At 29.7% G+C, this 25,036-nt stretch overlaps 1 protein-coding gene across 2 annotated transcripts in view; it reads right to left on the reverse strand.

The window, feature by feature from the left end:
- LOC100162256 (monocarboxylate transporter 1) overlaps positions 1–25,036 on the reverse strand; it is a 98,276-nt gene that overhangs the window by 52,536 nt on the left and 20,704 nt on the right. Inside the window, exon 1 of one of the 2 annotated variants that reach the window (XM_003242121.3) lies at positions 13,685–14,443. The exons of the other annotated variant lie outside the window; for it this stretch is intronic. Within the exon in view, the coding sequence (XP_003242169.1) occupies positions 13,685–13,768 (84 nt within the window). The 5' untranslated portion in view covers positions 13,769–14,443. Of the gene's footprint in view, positions 1–13,684; positions 14,444–25,036 lie in introns of those variants that run through there. 2 annotated transcript variants of the gene reach the window in all.

Raw genomic sequence — 25,036 nt, forward strand, 5'->3', positions numbered from 1 at the left:
TCAACAAATAAAGTTTTATGACATTCATAGAAAAAAAAACCAATTAAATTGGAAACTTAAAATTGTCCGTAAACAGCTCAAAACAAATCAAAAATATTTTGAAAATTTTATCATGTATAGAAAATGGAAATATAAACAACCAGTGAAAATTTCATGTATCTACAGTCATTCGTTTTAAAGTTACACCAAAAACCAAAATCAATATCTCGAAAACAGATTTTGCGTAAAAATTCCCGTTTTTCCTTAATTTTTCTTTTGTTTTTCACGGCGCTTTTTAAAACTATTGATATGACTAGATTCACTTTCCTATCAGAAAAGATACAGTTGAAGAAAATCCAAGCACCTTTACTGTCCTAAAAGGTATGAAAGACACAAGAAAAAAAAACACACATCATTGTAAAATCAATACATTCATCGTTCCACTCAGAATCTAAAAATGTAATAGAAGATTTCACAAAAGTACCTCTAGCAAATAAAAAAGTTTACTTAAACGAATCATTCATTTTTTATGAGCTTTTAAACTCATAATTTTTACAATATTTGATATTCAGCGGTAAATTATTGAATTCCATAATTAATAAATTTTTGATGTTACATTTCCAAAACAAATAACCGTAAACTATTGCAATGTTCACCAACATTTTTACAAATTTTTATAGCAATGGTAAAATGTTAAACCTATTTTGACCTTTTTTGAGCAATTTATAGCCATGATAATTTTTTCAAATTTTTTCAAATTTTGTAAATTATTTTTCAGTTATAGCAATTAAAAAATTGTTTTAATATTTTAAATAAGTTTTTCTTTTCATACCTACCATTAGACATTTTAATAGAAGGTTCCCGATAAGTTTTTCTGCCTCTATCAAAAAGAAAAAGTCATGCTATTTATAGGCCTGAGATATTTTCGATTTTTATAATTTTTTTTTTAGTATTAAATTTGGTTATTTATACAAGCATGCTAAGCTGACACAACGTCTCCGCTCAGAATCGTTTTCGTATACAATGATTTATCATTGAATTCAAATATAACACATCCAATACAATGACATACTCAACAACTACTGTACAGCAGAGCGATACCCACTTGTCCACCATTTTCATATTAACTTTAATTTTATGATTTTTATATGACATCTACGTCATGTAAATTTAAGCTATATTATATAGGAAGGCAATTCAGACAAACAGTCTAATATAAAATAAGAACTATAATCTGTAATGGAAATCATAATTATAAAAAGCTCATTAGAATAATATGTATATCTGTAAACAAGTATGCTGAATTTATTTAACCATTGACCTATAGAAACCTTAAAGAAATGAATATATTTGAATGTTGAAACAAACGGTAGGTAATTAATATGTATTAACTGACTATAGTTCTTCTTCTATTTATGCATTGGACGAATAATCTAATGCCCTGATGCCGAGACTTATCTTAATATAACAGAGAATTATCCAATATGCGAACACGGTACAAACAAATAATAATACAACTAAACCAATGATGAAAAATGTGTGAAATAATTGATTAATTTATATATTTTTGCCGTGTTCTAATAAATAGTAATTAGTTTAAGTAAAAACTTGTTTAAATCTACTTAACTATTATAATAGTAATATTTAATACTGTATATACAGAATATTTTTCATTTTTTAATTATTATTATGCATAAGTAATTATAATTTAAATTATTTTTATGGAAATGACAATATGTTTTATTGGTAATATGTTTATTGTTTTTATCAACTATAAATATTAAGCCAGTTATAATTTATATGTTAATTTATTATTTTTCCAAATTTTAATAATACAGTTTAAAATCCGCTCGATTAGGTATACATAATATTATGCAGTATATTTAACATTATATAATTTTTTTTTTAATGTTAAATAATTGTTTATATACTTTGCTCTAATTTATTATACTGTAACTATATACTGTCTTATGAGTTAAAATATTTAAAACAAGTATTTTAATTTATAAATTTTACGTAGATTTAAAATTAATTTATATATGTGTATAAGTATTATAATATATTATACTTCATCTAAAATTTTAAAACTATAAAATATTCGCATATATAATTTCAAATTTATCGATATTTATTGGATTTTCGAAGTAATGCAACAAAAATATTAGGTAGATGATTAGTGATTACTGAAAAGTGTTGATCACTATAACTATAAAATGTATAGTATGTACCTTACCTATATTTATTACCTAAATAAACAAATCCAAAAAATATTTTGGCGGTTTCAGGGACACTTCCAGCACGCATATGCCGTGGCCCGTTGATACTAGATACTATTGCAGTATTTACTATACACAATATAAATACTATTATAATAAACTATAATAGTAAAATAAAATCGTAATAACATATATAATATTATATTAAATATTTCATAATATTGACGTAAATGTATACCAAATATTATTTGATAAGATAATAAATTATAAACGGAAAAACAATAAATTATATTTGATTACAAATTAGGTATTAGACCTATTTTGATTATTTTTATTAAATTAGTGTAAGCTATATAACCTAAAATATGATAATTTACTTAAAAATAAAACATAAACTAAGACACGTAATGATATACGCCTACTATACATATAGGTTATGTTAACTAACCTATAGCAAATAATTAATCATTATTTCAATAATATACGTTTTACATTATTATAGTATTAACGAATTTTTAACAATACTTAAGGTATATATTTTTTATATTTATTATTTATGCAATGCCTAATTTTATCTATATCTAAAATCAACATAATATAATAATTATAAAACAAAGTTAATTGTTTTAAGCACCTAAAAGTTATAACTGCGTAAGTTTGTAGATTGTAAAGAGGCCAAGTTTCAATTAGTACCTACTTAGAAACAAAAATAATCCAAAAAATTATTTTCTAGCATATTTTATTGGAATTTGGAAATATAATTTACTTGCCAGAAAAGTGTACCTATACAGACCATGAAAGAAAGTAAACAGCAATAAATTTATACCCGTAACTAATATTGACAGTTTTTTGAAGGACAACAAATTAAAGTGTATACACAAAGGTATTAATTCCTACATATTCCTTTTTTATATGCTTATCCAATAATTTATGTGTCTATTGTTACACTCTCCGCGAAAATACTCATATTATATACTTAGTATCATAACTATGTGTATAGTGGAAACCTACCTAGTACCTATAGAATATTTTGAAACAAAATATAATATATGCTATTAAAAGTTCAAATCGATGGATTGTTTAATGCCTTAATTAGGTTAAATGTACTGAAATTCTGTAATTATACTAACATTTTTTAAGTTAGGTACAAAATGTTTACTATTACTATTTTTTATGCAATAACACATCATACCTAGTTTACGCTATCTATATGTAGGGATGATAAATATATATACATGATTCATCTTATTAACTGTGATACATTAAATTAATTAATTGTAATGGAGTAGTGACTAATATTATTAGCAGCATATACTACATACATTATGGATTTAAAATAATTCATGAGGACGTCCTATCGGCTATCGTCTTAGATGGAGTTCAAGTGGTAGTTCTATGTTGAGATAGTATTGAACCTGTATTATGGTCCCCTACAAGGGGGAGGGGACTGTTGGACCTAGAGTATAGGGGTCCGGCTATTTTAGGGACCAGGTTAAAATCAATTTGTAATTTTTGAAATTTTGAGATTTTGATATATAAATTTTCCTATAAGAATACTTATTTTTAATTAAATATTATCTTATGATATAAATATACTTACTATTATTATAATATTTTAAGTAAAAATCGTGTATGGAACATTCGCATCGCTTGTATAATGGGTTGTATTTTATTGGACATTTTGTATAGGGCCCGTGCAAAAATTTAGTACAAGGGCCCGACAATTTAATATGGCGGGCCTGACTATATCAATTTGAAGAAACTTTTGGCCAAATTTTTAATGTTGTCTTGGAGTTTTGGAATTTCGAGGTCGTTGTGTATGTTTGGGTTTCTTATAAACCATGGAATATTTGTTATTATTTTTAAGGCTGTATTTTGAAATATTTTTAATTTTATATAAGTGAGTTTTTGCACATTTATTCCAAATAATAGTATAAAATATAAATAGCATAATACAAAAATAATATGTAAGCAGATACTGCTTGCAGTACACTACTACTGTAGTCGCAACACTTGCTTATAAATAGGTATTAAACATATTATCTGTAGGTAATGTATACTTCCTGTTTAGAATAGAGAACAGCATCTTCAAGCGTTGATAAATTAGTTTAAATGATATAACAATATAATAGTTCGGCCACCAATTTAATTTTTTGTCCAGCGTTACGCCAAAATACTTAACTGTTGGCTTCCAAGGGATCAGTTCATTGTTAAAATTACACAATTGAGGATTACATTTACGACGTAAACTGAACAAAATGATTACAATTTTTGAAGGATTTATTGATATTTTCTTATTATTGCACAAAGTTGATAAAATATTTCGAAATATTTAAATGATTTTGTAAATTGACTGTATTATTGCTTCTAACGTACGTTGCGAATTCAGTGTAGATTGTCGTATGATTGGCAAAAAGGGCGAAATCAGTGCATGGCGTTTGTGCGGGATGTCAGCTATGTAGTCATTAAATAAAGTAGGGCCAAGCATTGATCTTTGAGAAACACTAGCAGTTATGTGTTCAAAAATAGAAAAATTCTCATTTATTTTAACAGTAAATTGTCTGTTTGAAATAAATAAGCTTATTATATAAAATAAGTAGTTATAGGTGTACCTATTAATAATTTTGAGTTGGTACAACAAGCTTTGTTGCCATACCTTTTCAAAAGCTTTAGATATATCAATAAAAACGTTACCTGTGTGAAAACGATTTTCGAATAAGTTACTTATAATTATAATATGTTCGATATACAAGGAACTTGTTCGACTCTAAGATTGTTGAATTTTTTTGCAGATTGGTTAGGATAAAAAGTGTTTAGTGGGTTCTATGATACTTATAATACGATAATCAACTAATAAGATCATATTGTGGACGACCACGTTTAAAGCATCTTTAAGGTGATGGACGTATATGTAAATTGAAATGGATTGAGCCTGTTGATCTAACTATTGAGTAATGGAAATGTACTGTCAGGGTACTTTTATGATCTTGATTTTTTTTTAATATAAGGAGATTTATTTTTGTGATGTATGAACCAAATCATTCGTTATTACATATTATTCTAAGGACTTTATTTTGGAAAATTTGAAATTTTTTTATGTGTGCGTCTAAACGGTTTTCTTTCCAGATAGGATAAGCATTAAGCATAGGTTAGTATTAGACTTTGTAGTTGCTTGTATATTAATATTAAACACTTTTGTGTACCTATAACTAATTGTTTGTTTAGTTTCCAATATATAAATATGTAGCCTCTAGTCTAATGTAATAACGGGGTGATGACAGACGGTTGCCAAGGTATGGACTCGTTTTAAAACTGTAGAGGTAGTGGAGGGAAATAGCGACTGGGCCAAATATGAAAACTTGTACTTTTTAAGGATTTAATTTGACACGTCTAGCTTTTACGCCATTTTGATAGTACCTTGGTGATTTCGTAGGTTCTTTATTATCGCTTCAATATGACAATATTACGAGATTCGCAATATATTGTTGTATTGTTTGCGAAAAGAGTAATATTATTGTGGGTAGTGATAGCGGTACATCAGATATAAAAACATTGAATAAGATAGGTCCTAATTTGAAACCTTGAGATACGCCTGCAGCATTAAATAAGTATTTTGGTGTATTGGTAACTTTTAATTTGAATAAAAGACCTTTGTGCAATACTTTGTCGAAAGCTTAGAGTCGTCGATAAAAACAACACCAGTACAACATGGCTTTTTAATTGAAGTATTGATAATCTAGTTTACGTAAAAGCTGTTTTACCTGCTGTCGAATAATTTTATCTAAACCAAAATTGGAATTTTTGAATAACATCTGCGCTATTCAAATAGTCTTGCAGTGTCGTGGGTATAACTTTTTCAAATATTTTCTATAGTAAGTTAGTTGACTTATCGGTCATTGGTCAATAGCTATCAGGATTATTTTTGTCCTTTCCAGGTTTTTTTTTATTAGTATTACTATTTATTGAATATAGACCGCTGTTGCTATTTACCAGTGTGGGAAATGTCCAAATCGTAGCGTAGAATTAAACTATGAAGATATAAGAGTAATTTTGCAGAAAGTTTTTTGAACACGAGATTAGTAAACTGATCGTGTCCCGGAGCTTATTATTATTTGGTAGGTTTTTGACAGTTAGCTTAATTTTTTGGTGTATTCAGTATTTGGTAATTGGTATATACCGTTCGTATTTATTATTTATGACATGGGAACCCCAATTATAATGTTTTGATTTTAAATCTTCGGATATTATAACGTTATTATTTAGATTCATTACATTGTCGTAATCGGTGATAATATACATTGTATGACTTGGTATTCCGTATTTGATAAGGACTGGTGATAAAATAGATCGATTATTAATGAATAGCACTGTTGCGGCTTCTAAGCATTTGAGGTCGGATATGGGTAACGCTCTAATTCAAATACATAATAATATAGTCTACGTATTAGTGGGACAACTATAAAAAAAAGTCAAGCTGGCCCCAGTGTCATTTTTAATGAACAAGCCCTAATATAAATTTTTTTAGTTCTCTACGCTTAGGTACCCGAATAAACAAAATATGTAGTCGATAAATTGTGGATTAATAGATTTCTAACACACCTATATTTCATGAAATAAAATGAATAGGTATACCTAAATTGTTTTTAATTAAATAAAAACACAAAGTATCTAGGTACTATATTATTCTGTGGTACTATAAACAATGTACTAGGATATTAATATATTAATTTTTTACATTGTGACCTCCATAGTTTTACGATAATTGTACTTTTTTTATTATTATGCAATTTGTAATAAAATACGGAAATAAGCTGCTGTTGGTTTGGCAAGGGTCCCTTACTCCTTTATGTAAGTTGTTAATATTTGGTCGTCCCAGAGATCGACACTTCCATCCCGGTAATTGTGCCACCGCTAGGTACGTATTCCTATAACTGCTTACATTTATATTAGGTATATATAAATATAAATATCAAAACATACATTATATTACATATTATAGTGTTATAAGGATGATAAATTCGTCGATAGACGCGAGACATAACATTTTGTTTTATAATAACGCACATTGCTATATCATGTCTATTATGTAAAACTGATGAGAAATATATATAGGTATACAAAAAATATATTTATTGTCAAACGCTTTGAGAAATAAACCGCATATGCGATGTAATTTTGAAAATTGTATACGAACCACGATGCGTAAGTACTTCACTACTACACTACTACCTAATGCACTTTATCGGTAGTATAGTTACTCGATTAACCTAACCTTACACATAAAACATAACATTACCTATATACCTACATGTAGGTATTATAATTTATAACACACCATTGGAAATCCAGAACAGTGAAATTTATATTACCAATAGGTATGTATATACATATGTCATATATGTATAGTATAAATGTCCTATATGTGCATTATACATTATATACCTCCTATACAAGGGTGGAGTCCTAGAAATTCAATTTCCTGGGGTGTCAAATGTCACGTTTACATCCGGTAGTTGGAAATCAATACGTCCGTTTGTTTGCTAAAAGCTACAATGACTACTTTTCAGGAACATTTGCAAAACAATGTTAGTTTTCGAATTCACGTGTTGCTACTTGCTGCATATTATGTAAGCATGCATTCAAATACGGTGTATTATATATTTATATATATATGAAGACGTCATATTCTTGGTGTAAACCATGGGGCTTCATATTTATATACCTAGCACATGCTAGCATACTACATTAAAAATCAAAACATATTCAAGTCGGAAGAGATCAACACTGCACAATAACTTGATAAATGATAACCTTTTTAAAGTTGATTAGTAACGCCAATAATAAGTCCCTATTATACACGTTTTACACGTATCATACTTGCTATATAATATATTAATATTATAATATTATATTGTATATTTACAATAACGTATAGGTATTACATCATAACTTTACGTCTTTACACCAGCTGTAACCGCATAGAAAAACTATGATAAGTTGTTTTTTTGTACGGGAAATTAAAAATATTTATAACTCCACGAATATACAACGTGATTTCTAAAATATAACGAATATGTAGGTACAGTATTTTTGCTAGAATGCATATAAAATATAAATCATATGATAATAAAAAAAAAACTATCTAGGTAACTATTTAGGTAGTATAACTACTGGGTAAATCATACATATTTCTATAAAATTATTCTAACAAAGGAATCTACTATAATATAATATAATATTTAAGCTACTTAAAGTTTAACTCATTAAAGCAATTAATGTAATCATAATATTCGTAACTGAACCAATAGCCTATATAATATAAAACATTTTGTATTTAAGATGAATTATGAACTGAATGAAGTAATTAAATTGGGAATGAATAAACAAAAACAATAATAAAAATAATATGACTAAAACAATTTTAAATGAGGTAATGATAATATTATAATATTATGACGTGTTGTAAGTAAACAAATAAAATAATGATAATTTAATATGGAGTCGTAAAGAAGCAATATTATTCAATACTAACAGAATAAAATATTGATAGTACTTAATATTTATGATATTTATAAAAATTAATATTTTTATTACATTCATTTCATTTTTTTTCTTCTATTGTAAAATGTACTAAATGCGTATATTAATACTCTTGCTTTAAAAAAAGCTCTACCGAGGTAGAGAGTACTCTGCAAATTATTGTTTTAATTGTTATTGTAATTTAGTTCTGTTATTCTAGCGATAAATGTATTATTATTGTTATCCGTGATTATAATAAGTATAATTATGGCCATACCACGATACGGATACCATATACCATACTGACTACCAATGTGGGCATGTGGCAATGTAAATAACTGTTTTCCAAAATTATAGAAACCTTCTTATATTTGTCTACGAATGACCTTACAAATCTAATAAATATAAATATTCACCAGTCATATTATAAAAATAAAGCTCACGTTAACTAATCAAACAACAAAGAAATAAAATAAAAAAAAAGATTAAAAAATGTATCACCTAAATTTGTAAAAATGTATTTTGGAATTGATAACAAATATAATGTAACATTTAATTAATTTTAACAAACTTTGTTGTCCTAGTTAAAGTAAAAATCGTTTTGGCAACATTAACAGACATAAATAAACTAGTTAAGTTTTATCTTCACTGGTGTTATAAAAATAATTTTTAATATCCATACGATTGTTTAAAATTAGTTACTTAAGTATTCATTATTTATCAAAAAACTGGGGAACTCTGCTAGTAGGTTTTGTGTGTACCTCGCCATTGATTAAGTCACTTTGTCACTATTGTAGTAGATGTATTAAATTTTAAACCAATACGATCATTATATACAAAAAACGATTCTGAGCAAAAGAGATTGTATGGCTCAGGAAGCATCTATTTCTATTTTCTAAGGATAGTTTAAAATATACTGAATTTATAATATTATTAGTATTTTCTTAATTAAATAGGTTGAACATATTTTTTACAAAAATATCGATTATAACTTAAGTCGATACCATATTTTGGTAAGAATCGGTTCTGGATACAAATAGCTTAAAATTAATATAAAATATATTTTGAAAATTGCGTTGTGTATAGAAAATTATATATTTGGTAATGGTGGAATGTTTCAAATATTTACAGTAAATATTGCCGTAGAAACGAATAAAAAATTATAATATTATAATATTAATTCAACTTACATGATAAAATAAATAATAACAATATAAAATATCCCGACTGACAAACCGTCTCCGCTCAGAATTTTTTTTCTTATACAATGATATTATATCATTGAATTCAAGTCTAATACAATCCATTATACAATGACCCACTTGTAATCTACTGTACAGCAGAGCGACATCACTGTACAGCTGCTTTTTTGAATTACAGCACAAATTATGATCACGTTTAAAAATCCAATTTTATTAAAATTGCAAGTTCAAACTCTTGAAAAAAACGTTAGGTACTTAAGTAGGTACCTACCTAATGCTAGCTAGGAAAATTATATTATTAAAACTACTTATTCAAAGGACTGTTGTGTTAAATTGTTTAGATTTTAATTCAGAAACCAATATATTATCAACACCTATGCATAAATCGAATAAAAACTAAAATACGTCAACAATTTCAGTACTGCAGAGTACAGAAATTTATTATTTAGTAAAAGTAGAATATTTCATGTTTTTACTATTAATATTTTTTGAAAATTGCCAAAACTGTTATTTTACAATTGAATGTATCAACTTTTTCATAAAAAAAAAAAAAATTATTATTATTAATATTATAATATGTTTCATATAACATCATAATATAATATTAACATAAACTGAAAAAAAGAGGACATTTTGTCAATAAATAGCTCTAAAAAGAGCCAAGACTTTTTCAAAATTATATTAAGTCTGTATAAAACACTATAGGTAATATAAATATATAAAAGTATATTCCTTTATAAATTACAAAAATGCAATTCAATATTCAATACTAGATTTCCCACGGTTTTTAGTTTTAGTTTTTCTCAATAATTGGGAACATTATTGGAATTTTCTTCAATCCTCACTATATATATGACCTATACAAGATCTTGGTCATTGATTACTGACTATACTACGATTCTAAAATGAAATATAAATATTGTACTAAGTACTACGTAACACAGTTGATATATAGTCATAGAAGACGAAAATCAAACATTTATATTTATGGATAAAAATGATAAATATAATTCTACTCTACTGCGGGGTAGAATTTTGGAAAAGAGATCCAACTTGTCTTAAAACATTATCGGTTAGTTTAGTTAGTATAGTACTAGGTAATTAGTAACTAATAGTAAGTATATAATATTATAATATAGGTACAAGAATTTCTGTCCAATCACTATATCACGGTTAAATGTTAATGACTATATACATTATATATAGTTGTATATTTTTTTAACTGACATTTTTCATTAGATTTTTTCATTAGATAACAACTAAGTAATATTTTTGGACAAATCACAGTCTTGAAAGACCGACAGTCGACGATATTTCTTTTTAGAGAATTAATACACGTTTATGCGTCAAGGGGTGATTAACCCTGATAATATGAAAATTATGAAATTATGTTACGCGACATACGCGTTTGAAAAAAATAGCATTTACGGCAAAATAACTGCCAAATTATAAATGAAGAAACATATTATATCCGTAGACGCATTTGCAGTAGCCGGAACATCCGGAACAAGTGGTTGCAAGTGCGTAAGCGCTAATTGACGTGATCGGAGGGAGAAAGCTTAGATTCCTCAAATTAAATAATAATTAATTACAAGATACGGTCTAATTTTTTGATCTATATGTTAGTCATAGTTGTTACTTGTTAGGTGTAAAAAAGCTATTCATGTTAGAAATACGCTGAATTGAGATGTATTCGTTGGTTACATTAGGTCACTGCACGACGATTGAATAAGTAGTTTCGGAGTTTATCCCGAACAAAAAAAAGCGACTTCATTTTATATAGTAGATATATATCAATATAGAAAATAAAAAAAAATCTTTAAAAAGGATAGTTTAGTTTTAGTCATATTTTTATTTTATCGAACTTTGTCTATAGTTCCAAATTATTTTACATAATATTATGTACTTATAATGATAACTGTATTTTAAAAAATGGCAGATATACATGGTACCTACCTATAATGTTGTAAAACGTTCTATTTTTTGTTTTCAAAGAGTCGTAAGCTATTGTATTGTGATTGGAAAACCTAATATTAAGGAGGGGCGTGACATTATTACCAATGTCCAAATGCATCCCCCTAAAAAAAAAATGTAAATTAATTTAACTCTAGTACCTACCTATATTTGGGTATGAAGAGCTTAAAAAACACTTAAAACACTTTTATTTTACAGGTATATTAAAATTAAATATTTGAATGTGTAATCTACGAATAAAGATATAAACTATTATACTTAAGGTTATATATTAATTCGTGGTGTAATCGCTTAAAGGTGCTGACCCCTCTATAGGAACGATTAGTCCGATCTTGTGATAGCGATGGCAATTTCAGTGCGTTATCATCAGAATGATACGAATATGGAGAGCGTGTTGCAGGGGAAACCTTTCGATAACAAAATAGTTTGATAGTATGCGATTAATCGCATCCTAACGCAAAATCACCTCCGGCCGAACTGTATAGGTAGAGTCGCCGAGTAACCACTCGATAGTCGTTACTACAGTATTCGTCCCAAAGTAACAAGTTGGTTTTACTGATGGAACGAGTAGGATTAGAAGGAACGAATACTTTTGTTCGTTACACATTCATTCTATCGAAAAAAAGTTACAAACTTACAAATTACCGAAATATGGTCTCAAACAGACAACGGTAGGAAACTAGGAACCACGATGTACGGTACAATTAATATTCCCAGAGTCATCACAATGATGATTTATCTGCTACATTAACCTAAAGCTTATCTAACAGCGTGGTTCTTACTTACAAGTAACGAGTACCTACAGTTGTAATAGTCGTACTATTAAAAATATTTACATAATTACATAATACGACTAGTGTCTTCGTATAAGTACCTACTAAGTACTAGGTACACTTTAATGAGTGCAAAATGCACATATTAATTTATTTGTCTTTTTCAGTAAAAGATTATTCGGGTAATCGGTACATTTGTAAAAATCAAGACCTATGTTATATATAATAGGTATGTCCACCTTGGTAACAATTGTCTATCACGATGAATATAGTCTTCTTTACATGGTGTAACATCTAACGATTATCATTCAACGATAAAAAGTTCCGATATAACAGAAACGATATTTTGAAATCGTTGCTTTATTGTAATTACCTATCGGTTAGAAGTTTGGAACGATACCACAAAAAGAACGGAAATTCCCATTACTATAGAGTATAGACCGTATTTTCAGCGCCGAGCCATACCGCTGGACCGGACAGCGCGAGACGACAGCGGACACGGCGCGCGGCGTGCTGAACGTCGTCCAAGAAAACGCTAAACGGCCTTCGGCCGTGCACGTGTATGACGCGCCCCCGCCGCTGACTGGCCGGGACGGGGGCGCGCGCGCGCCGAAAAAACCTCCACCGCGGCCGGGGGGTTTCGGATTTCAGCGCGCACAGCGCGGCAACGTCGCCGGGAGAATGATGACGATTCCCGTATACGGCGGTAACCAAGGTAACGGGATCGGGCACGCCGCCGCCGTACACACACGCAACAGCCATAGTGCGCGAACACACATGTGTGATACAACTCTGATGTCAGTGTACAAGCGCACACACGCGCACACATGCGCGCGACCGCCGCCGTCTTAGAATATTATTATTATTGTTGTTATTATTTTGGACGACGACGACGAAGATAAATGATAATAAATAATAATAAAATATCTAATGCAGACCCGTACACAGAACAGATCGTCGTCGTCATCCGCAAACGCGCGTACAATTATAGCGATCTTTCGAGGGCGCCCCTACCGCTTACCTCAGAAACGTGTCTGGCCCTGGCCCAATGTCCGCGGTTAGTGTAGTTCTCTTTGGTCACGAAATAGTCCATAAAGTTGTTCATTTTCTCGTCGACTCTGCACTCCGCGTGAGTCGTAAACGGTACACTCGTGGCCGCGGTTATATTATTTTATTCGACGATGGTGAAGTTGTATTTATTACAGACGTTATGATATTACGATGAATATTTTATCTGAGACGCAGTCTCTTGCACGCACGACGTGGTCGTTTCAACAAAAACAGTGCAACACAGTTACCGCGTTGTCGCTGATGCACCACGACGACGGTTACGGCGCGATCGCACAAAGTATCCGAGAGACATTATTATTATTATTAGGTGTTGTATCTTACGTGTGCCAGAACTGTTTTGATATAAAATACACCTAATAATAATATTAAATGTACATATATTATAAAGTATTCCGAACGCGTGTTCGTCGTAAAAAAATTTTCAAACACCGATACGTTAATAATGGACAATTTTAAAAATATGTATACATTTCCGGCGTGCGTTTCGTTATAACATCAATATTATAATAATTATTATCTCGACGGAATATGAAAAAATTTGATTAATCGTTTGATGAACAACGATTTTTTGCAGTGTAAAAAAGTAAAAAATTGATGTTATAATAATAATTATTATAAATGTAAATAAAACCGATCTGGGCAAACGAACGTCCGACACTCGCTGAGTGACCGGTGTCCGACGCGGCCGCCGCCGTCGTGCGTTATCTCGGAAGTGGTATAATGGTAGTGCGTGCGTGGTGCACTGGTGCGGTGCTTGTGCGCGACGCGCTGCCGCCGCCGCCGCCGGTGGCGCGGTGCCTTCCTCGGCGGCCACCACACGTAGTACCCAAATTATAATAATACAACAATATCAAATATAGCCTATAGCAACACACAATATAATATACCAGGTGATCCATTTAACGTAAGACACCCATTATCTCAAAGACTATTAGGTATCGTTTTTGAAAATATTTTTTAAGCCGGAATCTTAACCAAAATGCCCCCCGTAAATATATTTAGATCAGCACCTGACTCAGTCAGTTGGGTAGGCGAAACGGAGGCCCGCGGAAACCTTATTTCGCCAGTTGACAACAAATTATTTTTTCTTTGATGTTGAATAATAATTATAAATGAGGTTTTCATAAATATTTTCATTTCACTTTTGATTTTGCCTCTACTTTTTTTAGATAAACATGTACAATGTGTCAATGTACATTACAAAAAAATGAACTGGTGATCCCTGGTATTAAGTTATTGACTAATCACTGAGGAGTAAAAAACATACAATTTTAAACCGAAATTTGAACCACCTACTGTATAGCTAGAGGCGCTGCACTTTATTTGCGAATTGCGAATGTAATATTATAGCAATTAGTAAGTACTCGAAGTCCGAACAATCAAATAATATAATTATTATTGTCGTATTAGAAATATAAACACACAATTGCATAATATGGTTATGATAGGTATTCGATAATCCGATAGTCGATAGGGATGCAGGTAGGTACAGATACCAATATACCATATAGATTTGTGATTGCAGACGTTTATTAAAAATAAAATAAGGCTAAAGCTTTAGACTAAATTTTAATATAAAGATATGAGGCTTACCTAAATAGACTATTAACGTCAATGTTATTGCTATACAACGATAAAATATTAATGGGGTATTGGGGTGATTTAAGCTTTAGTGCTCAACCAAGCCCGGATTAAGGGGGGTCTAGGAGGGGCACGGTCCCGGGGTCCATTGATTTTGAGGGCCCATTTTTATCCCCAAAATATTTATTTTGTAATGCGTACAAAAGTTTTCAAAAAAGTTAAATAATTTAAATAATTAAATAATTTTAGTTACATATAGTAGTAATTATAAAATAAAAATGTTCTCAATTTTATATCATGAAAATTTTTTAAATTATAATAAATATAAAAATGTATATAAAATGGGAGTTGTGAACCACATCAACTACAAACTTTATTATCCATGATTGACGATTGTAATTGGTAATTTAGTACTAAATTATACAATTTCATAGTCGTAAAAATTTAGAGATACAATTTTTTGAAGTTATATTTGAAAGGGGGCCAACCAAGTGTATGGTATCCCTGGGCCCAATTAATCCTTAATCCCGGCTTGTGCTCAACATAAGGGTAGACGCAGGTGTACGCAGTACGCCCACTAAATTTTCAGACAGTTTAGCGTACCCTTACTATTATTTTTAAGGGGAACGTACGGGATGCTTCATAATTCTGCATTTTTATCAAAATCCGTGAGGGTACCATCATAATTTGTCTCATGGATTATTTCATAACCACGGATCTATATAAATTATTATAATACCTATACGAGTATATATATAATATATGTAATATATTGACTTGTATTTTTAAATTTTTTAAATTGATTATTTATAAATATTTTTTATAAGATTGAAAGAGGCTTAGCGGTGTATAGCCGCATATTGGGCGTGGACCGTGGGGGCATAGCTAAACATAACATAGCATAACATAATTCAAGTGATGGGGACATTCCTAGAATGTTTTCGTAACCAGTGTGGGTAATTCTTGATACGTTCGATTTGTAGCATATAAACTGAGGGACTGTTTTTAATTTTTTTATGTCTTTATATGCAATGCCATCATTTTCCCAAATTATCAGCGCATAATTCAAGTAAATAACGGATAAGTGAAGTATAAGAGCGAATACGAGGTTGAAAGGATCGCTGAATTCGGATAAATTACTCTTAACTATACCAATCACAAATACAGCTTAATTTCGGATTGTTAGTACTTAGTAATATGGTAGTTGAATAGTAGTTTTGAGTTAAACAGTATGCCAGTATCTTTGATTAGAGAGGAACGAAGTAGACTTATATTCTATTTACAGTTATATAGTTACCTACTGTATTTATATGTACCTACTGTAGTCTGTAGGTACATAAAAATAAGTATATTGTATATTATGATATTATAAATTGTAGTAGGTAGGTATATTCTATTTAGCAGGTAAGTAAGCGAATAACATGTTTCTATAGCCGAATTCAAATAATCGGTACGATAGGTATGCGTACGCACAATATATCATTATAATTATGCATAGAAGGAGGACTCGAAGCACTGTTATTATTACACATGAAAACCTATGTACGAATTTACATCCCAAACGAGTGATGTGTAATGTGTATGTGCGTTTATTATATTCACGGCCGCTATAGTAATATATATTACTATATATATAGTGCGCGGGTTCTTTTAATACTAGATAGGTACTCGCGTATTCTCGTTCTGACTTCAGCTGTCAACGGGGTCAAACTCCTATAATAATATAAAACATACCTATACGTTGGCTTGGTTTCACGACTGTATTATTATTATTATTATTATTATTATTATTATTATTATTATTATTATTATTATTATTATTATTATTATTATTATTATTATTATAACTACAATATGCAAACGGCGGCCGCGGTGTTTGTTTTTATTAATTATGTTGTTTTTTTTGCTACGAAACATTATTATATTATTTCTAATTGTTTTTGTTTAAGCTCGTCCTCGTCCAGATCGATGGCGTATTTACGATTGATAGAGGGGGAGGTTACAATGTGGACCCCCTACCTGCCGCTGCTCATGGATAACCATTCCGGGTAATCACATAGGCGGAAATCCATTACAATTTCAGGGGCGGATAACATTTAAACATCATTGTGAGCGGGGAGCTTTGATCCTACAAAACTAAAATAAGAGGAGGCTTAACGAACTTTTGGGGGGCTCAGCTCCCTTACACCCCCCATTTCCGCCAATGGCGATTTACCAAGCATATTATAAATAATTATACTTGTATTTTCCTTAATTGAAATTATTGTTTTTAAAATTTTTAACTACACTATAAAATCAATTTTCAAAATATTTAGATTTTCCATGTAATATTATGGAGATTTGTGTGTCGATACAAACTTCTTTTTTCCAAATATTTATTTGATAATATGATCTATACTCATTGAGTACCTATATTAGGTATACTTAAGAAATTCAAAAAACATATAGATATAATATATACATATATTATTAAAGGATTCAATCAGGAAAGGGGGGGAGTGGTTGAGCAAATTATGCTTAGTGAATTACTGTAGTAATATGGCTATATTCCAATACACACCCGGATGGAGGGATCATACTTCCGTGAAAACGTCAAGCGTTTTCTTGATAACAACATTTAAAGTTTAGATGAGAGAAGTGACTAAGTGAGTATGTAGTGTAATTCAGCAGGGGGTGCAAATTTATAATGCATATCATAGTCGCAAATAGCAATTAGTTTAAACAATGCATGCATGAAATGTTTGTGGAGGCTCTAGGCTAACTTAGGCTTAACCCCTCTATTTGCGCTCATAGTGCACATATTAAAGTATACATATATTGATATACTCTCCAAATCCCAATCTCGTTTATCAAATTTATTTAATGCCACGACATTTTTATAAAAATACAAGCATGAAAATGCAGAAAATAAAATCTGAGATATATACCAATTTATATTAAAAATATAATAAAATATATAACATTTGACACAAAACGTAGTTGAACTGGGACGTTCGTTTATTCTTTCAGAGTACCTGAATATGAATAAATCAAAATGATCATTATCAATAATTTTATTATACTTATGCTGTGGTGGTGACTGTCACTACTACTCACTAAATAGTAAATTGATATCAAATTACTTGATTTCTTATGAAAAAATCGTGTATCAGGCTTTATTACTTTGGATTATCTACACATTTGTAATATATAATGTACGATTTACAAAATAATATGTCATGTAATACAGTAGCTGTATGTTTACTGCAGTGGTAGCAACTAGCAACTAACAATGCAGGTAACGTGATATTTCTTTTCTGTTTATTTTTATCCGAATATATAATGTGCATATCAGGATGAATATGAGGTACAATGCAAGATGATTGAAATTCACAATATGATTTTATACCATTTTTTTTTATTTCTATAATATTTGTTGATTTTGTTTTGTGTCATTTGTGTTGGGTTACTGATTTAATGTGAGATTTTAGTATAATGGTTTTCAGCACTAAATTAACCGATTTCACTAGGTACGCATTAAACATTTGTATAATAATTTATAATTACGATTGAATTATTATTGAAGTTAAACTTCTTTACGCAGGGTAGTGAGGACAAAAAAAGCGAACTGGCGGCCGTACGAACGCCGCGGCCGATCGTACGAACGCGAACGCGTACATGTCCGTGTGCGCAGCCGCGGATTGTCGTAGCTATATTTTGTAAACGGCTATGGGTTGTGGGCGGCCACGTGTACAACATACCGAAAGTTACCCCCCCTTTTTTTTGATTTAAGTATATCTCGGTCCGGTTTCAACATGGGTACCCCGTTTTACCACGAACATTTTTGTCATTAGACCCTCTGAAAAGCCCCCACATAGTCGGTGTACTTTTGACCCCCCCCCCTCCTCAAAGTTATTTCGGAAAAACTCGAGGTGTCGTCCCACGTTTCTGAAACTCAAGCTTTCTTATAGTATGTAGGTCGGTGATGAAATTCGGCGTCTTGTGACGCGACTGTACGAGACGTTTTTCCCCGTCTTCCGGGGCCCCAAAAGTTCAAAATTTGCGTTTTTCGGGGTGTTTCTGCACGGACACTTTTTTTTCGGGACGTCGAGTCGTTTTTGTAGTCGAGCCTTATAGAGGGCTTTGCGCTGATATCGGAACTGATATCAACATTATTCGACTTTTGGTTAGGGAGCTATGATTTATATAGTGTTTTTTGTTTTTTAAACAACTATATTAAATGAAATAATTTAATGAAGAGAAAAAAATTATTTACGATGTATCGATAATGTTCAGTCGCAAATGTACGTTTCGTATTTCAGTTATTATATGCCAATCATAACTACTATACCGATTGAGCAAAAATTATAATCGATCATTAGAATAAAAAAATAAAAAAAGAATCTAAAAAATATAATTTACATTGTTTCTTTTCTTTCTTTATTATCCTCATTACCCTAGTCTATCCATGCCTTTCTTTCTTTTTCACTCACTCACGTGTAGCGTTAAAAAGAAGTTTCACTTCCCGTGCGCATACTGGTAACACACATACACTTTTTTTAATTGTTTGTGTATCACATTGACTGTAGTCTATAGAATGTAAATAAACAAAACTAGGCCAACACTTTAAATATTTTGTTAATTTGTTTATAATAACATATTAAGTATAATATTGTACATTATAGGTAGTAAAATTATCGGAATTTTATTTCCTAGCTATAACTTATAATCCTATAAATATACATATATTATTATAGTTTATAAATAATAAATAATATATACCTATATTACAAAAATGTCTTTGACCGTATTGAGTACGAGCTATTTTATTGCACTTAACCGTGTAGGCTTTGATGATCTATTTATCCATTGCTATCACAGTATCACGCGGTTTAAGTCCTATTTAACTTATTTAACAAATTTCCATTCACTACAGTACAAGGTTTGTCTATTCTATCATTACACCAGTCCCATCTGGTACCCCACAGGAAGGACATTTATCTCCCTTTTTATTTCTAATAGTTTTAATTTGACTGGTGCCAAAAATGGATGCCACTCAATGAGTGGTAACTCATACCATATAGCCATATAGACATATAGGTCTCGATCGTCTATACAATTTGTTTATTCTATAAATAATAACTTACCCGATACCCGAATCGGTTTCTTACTTAAAAGATCTTGCTATAACTTTTTCATTTAATTTAAATTTTCGTCAATATATAGATATTATTATTAGTTAAGCTCTAAAAATATTAGATTTGTAAAACACCATTCTATTGATTTTAAAAATCCACATTCATTCCTATTACTTTACAATGCATTAGTTATCAGTTAGATCAATTTTGGAATATGGTTCAATTATATGGAATCCACATAAAATATTGATAGTATTGAGAGTGTCCAGAACAACTTTTTGAAATGTCAAGGTATCATATTATTATAATTGAAACTTAAAATACCAATTATTATTATTTATTAATCACATTAACAATTTAATTAGATCAAAACTAAATATTTAAACCTTATTATTACGTCATCAACTATTAGATTAACTTTTATATATAAATTAATTAATGGTCACATTTATTCTCTTTCTCTTCTAAAGGTCTATCTCCTTTAACGTTCCTTCTTATAGTAACCAACCTGTTCCACTTTTTTATATTCCGTCTTACAATTTATAGCACAACTTATCTTACAAACTCCTCTCCCCCACCCAAACCAAGAGCATTGATTCTTGGCAACAAGTGCCCTAACATCAACTTTTCTTTTTGCCTTTATTTAAGATTTTAAATTCTCATTCTTCTTTTAACCAATAGGTTTATGAAGATTGAAGTTGTATACTATCGTTGAATTGTATGATGTATCTAGTTTATTGTTGTTTTGTTAATTGTTTATAATCTTCATAGTAATACCTATAATATTAGCTGACGCGGCAATGCTTTGCTATTGCTAGGTTTTTGTGATTGTTCAACTCCTTTTGAGTGTAACACGCTGTGGAAGCAATGTCTTTTGAAGTGTAAATTATATTATATTTTAATTTATAGCCATCCCGACCGGCGTTGTCCACAAGAAGGTTTATTGGATGATTCTCATATAGATACCTTCCCAGATCAGTCTGAATATCTATGTTGAATTTCAAGTGAATCGGACGGGTAGTTTTCAAGATTAAGAGTGTGGAAAAAAGCGACATTCATTTTTATAGATAGAATTAGTCATAGTGTTATATTTATAGGTATTAGGTAATCATTATGTATCTCTGAGCCTTGGACTCATTTTATTTACTTATTTATTTATTTGAATAAATATTATTATTATTATTATTATTATTATATACTATTTTGATAATGCATTCGTATACAAAAAGTCCATAAATCGTTAACCAATGTCTTAAATTTTCTACTTATATCCTATTTTAAATATCTAGATGTCGTTTACCGATAGGTAGTTTTAAATGTAGACATAACATTAAAATACGTCACACAACATCTAATAATTGCAGTGTAATACAATAAATTGTAGATTTATTGTATTTAAACATTTTAAACATATACAATAGACATATATCATGGACATATATCATGTACATAAAGTAATAATAATATTACCCACTAACATGTTACACCAAACGAGGTATAATACTATAATATAGGAACCTACAATGTACCTATATATGACGTTTATTTTTAGATATATTATGTATAGCGATTTCATTTTAAGCAACAACATACAAAGCCACGTGAGTATTATTTTCATAATATCAAGGGGATTCGTGGAAAGCGGTTAAAATTTACTTTCATAAAAACTAAATTAAATTATTACCTGGTAATTTTAATAAACGTAATATGCATCTCTCGTGTCTTTTGGTAATTAGTAGGTATTAAGTATCAACTAAACATTTCGTATCTCGCATGAACAATTGGATTACAAAATATAAACTATTTTTCTCATTTCCCCACTTTAGTTAGTTGCTTTAATCAATATTGTTAATAATAAACATGATTTTGTTGTAAGTTGTAACATCTATAGGTAAGACTATAGGTACCAGATACCTACATAATATGTTGTTAATACAACACAACAATCATCAGTCGCAATTACTGAATTACATAATATACTTATTGTAATAAGTAATTATAATTCTAGCACAGTTCTTTCGTTGAACCATTGATATAAATGCTATTACATATTATTAAGATAACAATAAAAACGATTATGATTACAATAAATTAGTTTTATTCCCCATATTTTTTTGTTATACGAACAATACATTAAGGATTATTGGAAAACCAAGACTATATCAAGAAACAGTTTCCTAAAAATGACGAAATGCTTAAAAACAACTAATGAACAGGAAAGAGTTATGCAATGGACAAACCAAATTAGAGACAAAAGATGGGTCCCCGGCGAAGCGTTACCATCAGGAAATCAACTAGAATGGCCCATTTGGAGAACTTTAAGTCGAATAAGAACAGGAGTCGGCCGCACTAAGGACAACAAGAAGAAATGGGGACTACTCGAAGGAACATCTACAACTTGTGAATGTGGGATGGAACAGTCAATGAAACATATTCTGCAATGCCCAATCTGTCCTTACTCATGCACACAAGATGATGTTATGAGTGCAAACGACAACGCCAAAGACGTAGCTAGTTTCTGGGCTGAAACCATTTGAACCATAATACGACAATCTTTTACCATTTATGTGACTTTGAATTATTTTAATATGCTTATTTATTTTATATATTGATGTTTATTTATTTTATTAATTTGTTTGTCTTTTATATTTATACTTATGGTTTCACTTTATATGTGTACTTTGTTGGTTATTATTTGAGTATTGTACCTACATAATGATGTGCCTGACACGAGAAAAAAAAATTGGAATATTTAGCCATTTCAACAATATATTTTAGTACTGAACTCAAAATAAGATATTAGTTGTAGTTACATTGTAATTTTACGATAATTCTTTGGTCGACCTACTGACCATACCATGTTATTGAGATAACATTATATTATTAAAAATACGTGATATTGAGTTATAATTTATCGAATTATCGTATACCTATATCCAATAATATGGCTATATTATATTATAATATGTATTTGAAAATTCAAGTTGCAATTAAAACATTAAAAATTTAAGATATATACAGGGTGCTTCACCAAGCATCCTTATCCCATTTTTCCTTCAATAATGCAGTTATTCAAAATCTGATTTTTGAAATATTTAAATATACTTAAAAACTATATTTTCAAACCCTAAAAAAATCATCCACTGTACTGTAAAACTTACTGTAAAAGAGACTCCTTCCTGTCTCGTTTGAAAAACATAAGTTTTCATCATCACAAAATACTCCTTAAGTAGTAAAAAAAAAATAAAATTTCAAGAATTCGAAAAAATTGTCTGAGAATAGACAATTAGGTATTAATATTTAATTATTAAATAGGTATTTAAAAATTCCAAAGATTAGAATCAATTAAGATTAGAATATATTCATTATTAAAGGAAAAAATGGGACTGAGCATGCTTGGTTAATCATCATTGGCGCAAATAGGGGGGGACTTAGTCCCCCCAGTTCAAAATCTAGTTATTAGTAGGTACTAATTTTTACACTCTGTGGTACAAAGCAATATGGCCTATGACAGGGATGGCGAACCTATGTCACGCGTGTCACACATTATTTCAGTGACACGCCAATTAATTTAAAATATAATTCATAATTTTTACATTTTTACTCCAAAAAAATTATTGATAATTTGAAACTATCTTTAACTTATTATTGGAATATATCATAAAATATTGTAATCTGTTCTTTCCATTTCCTAAGCTCGTAAACGATTAGATTAGATTATAAATAAATTCGTTTATCGCGTTTACGTACAAACGTAGGTACAACAGAACAGTCGACAGTCAACACATATAGTTTCTTACACGACGACTTTCGCCTTACACGACGACTAAAAAAAAAAAGGTGGGTAAGTGGATGTCCTCTGCTGTACAGTAGGTTAGAAGTGGGTCACTGTATAATGGATTATGGATGGTATTAAATTTGAATTCAATGATATAATATCACTGTATAAGAAAAACGATTCTGAGCGGAGACGGTATATCAGTCTATGTATTAGACATATATATACTTATCTATGGTATTAAAAAAAAATTGACCTATAATAGGTATCTATAATAAATTCCAAATTAATCATATCATAATATCTATTAGGTACTTATAAGTTATAACGCGTTATACATCAACAAAAAACCGTGGTAAAATCATAGATATATAATAGTATACTTTAGAAGTTTCAAGTACCCACGAATAATATTATACAATCACAACAAAATAACTAAAATAGTTATCCTAGGTTTTTAATATGTAATTTCGTCCAAATTTGTACTTAAAATGACTATAAAAATAAACTGTGTAAATGTATTATTTAGATTTTTTGGTAACAGAATTAATTACTTACGTGGAATCTTGTTTTAAATTTTCAATTCTTAGATACAAAAATTGAACATTTTATAAATTTTTAACTACAAAATAATTTTTCAAATTAAAATTTGATCTTTAAATGCTTATAAAAAAAAAATTGTGCCTATGTATTTTTAATATTTTTCAACTGATATTGTAACAATATATCAGGAGCTTTGTATTAAATTTATACACTTTTTGGACCACAGACAAACCTTTATTGATATTTATAGAAAAAAAACTTAAAAAAATTTAAAACTGAAATG

Source organism: Acyrthosiphon pisum, chromosome A2 (genome assembly GCF_005508785.2).
Source record: "Acyrthosiphon pisum isolate AL4f chromosome A2, pea_aphid_22Mar2018_4r6ur, whole genome shotgun sequence".
NCBI classification, from domain to species: domain Eukaryota; kingdom Metazoa; phylum Arthropoda; class Insecta; order Hemiptera; family Aphididae; genus Acyrthosiphon; species Acyrthosiphon pisum.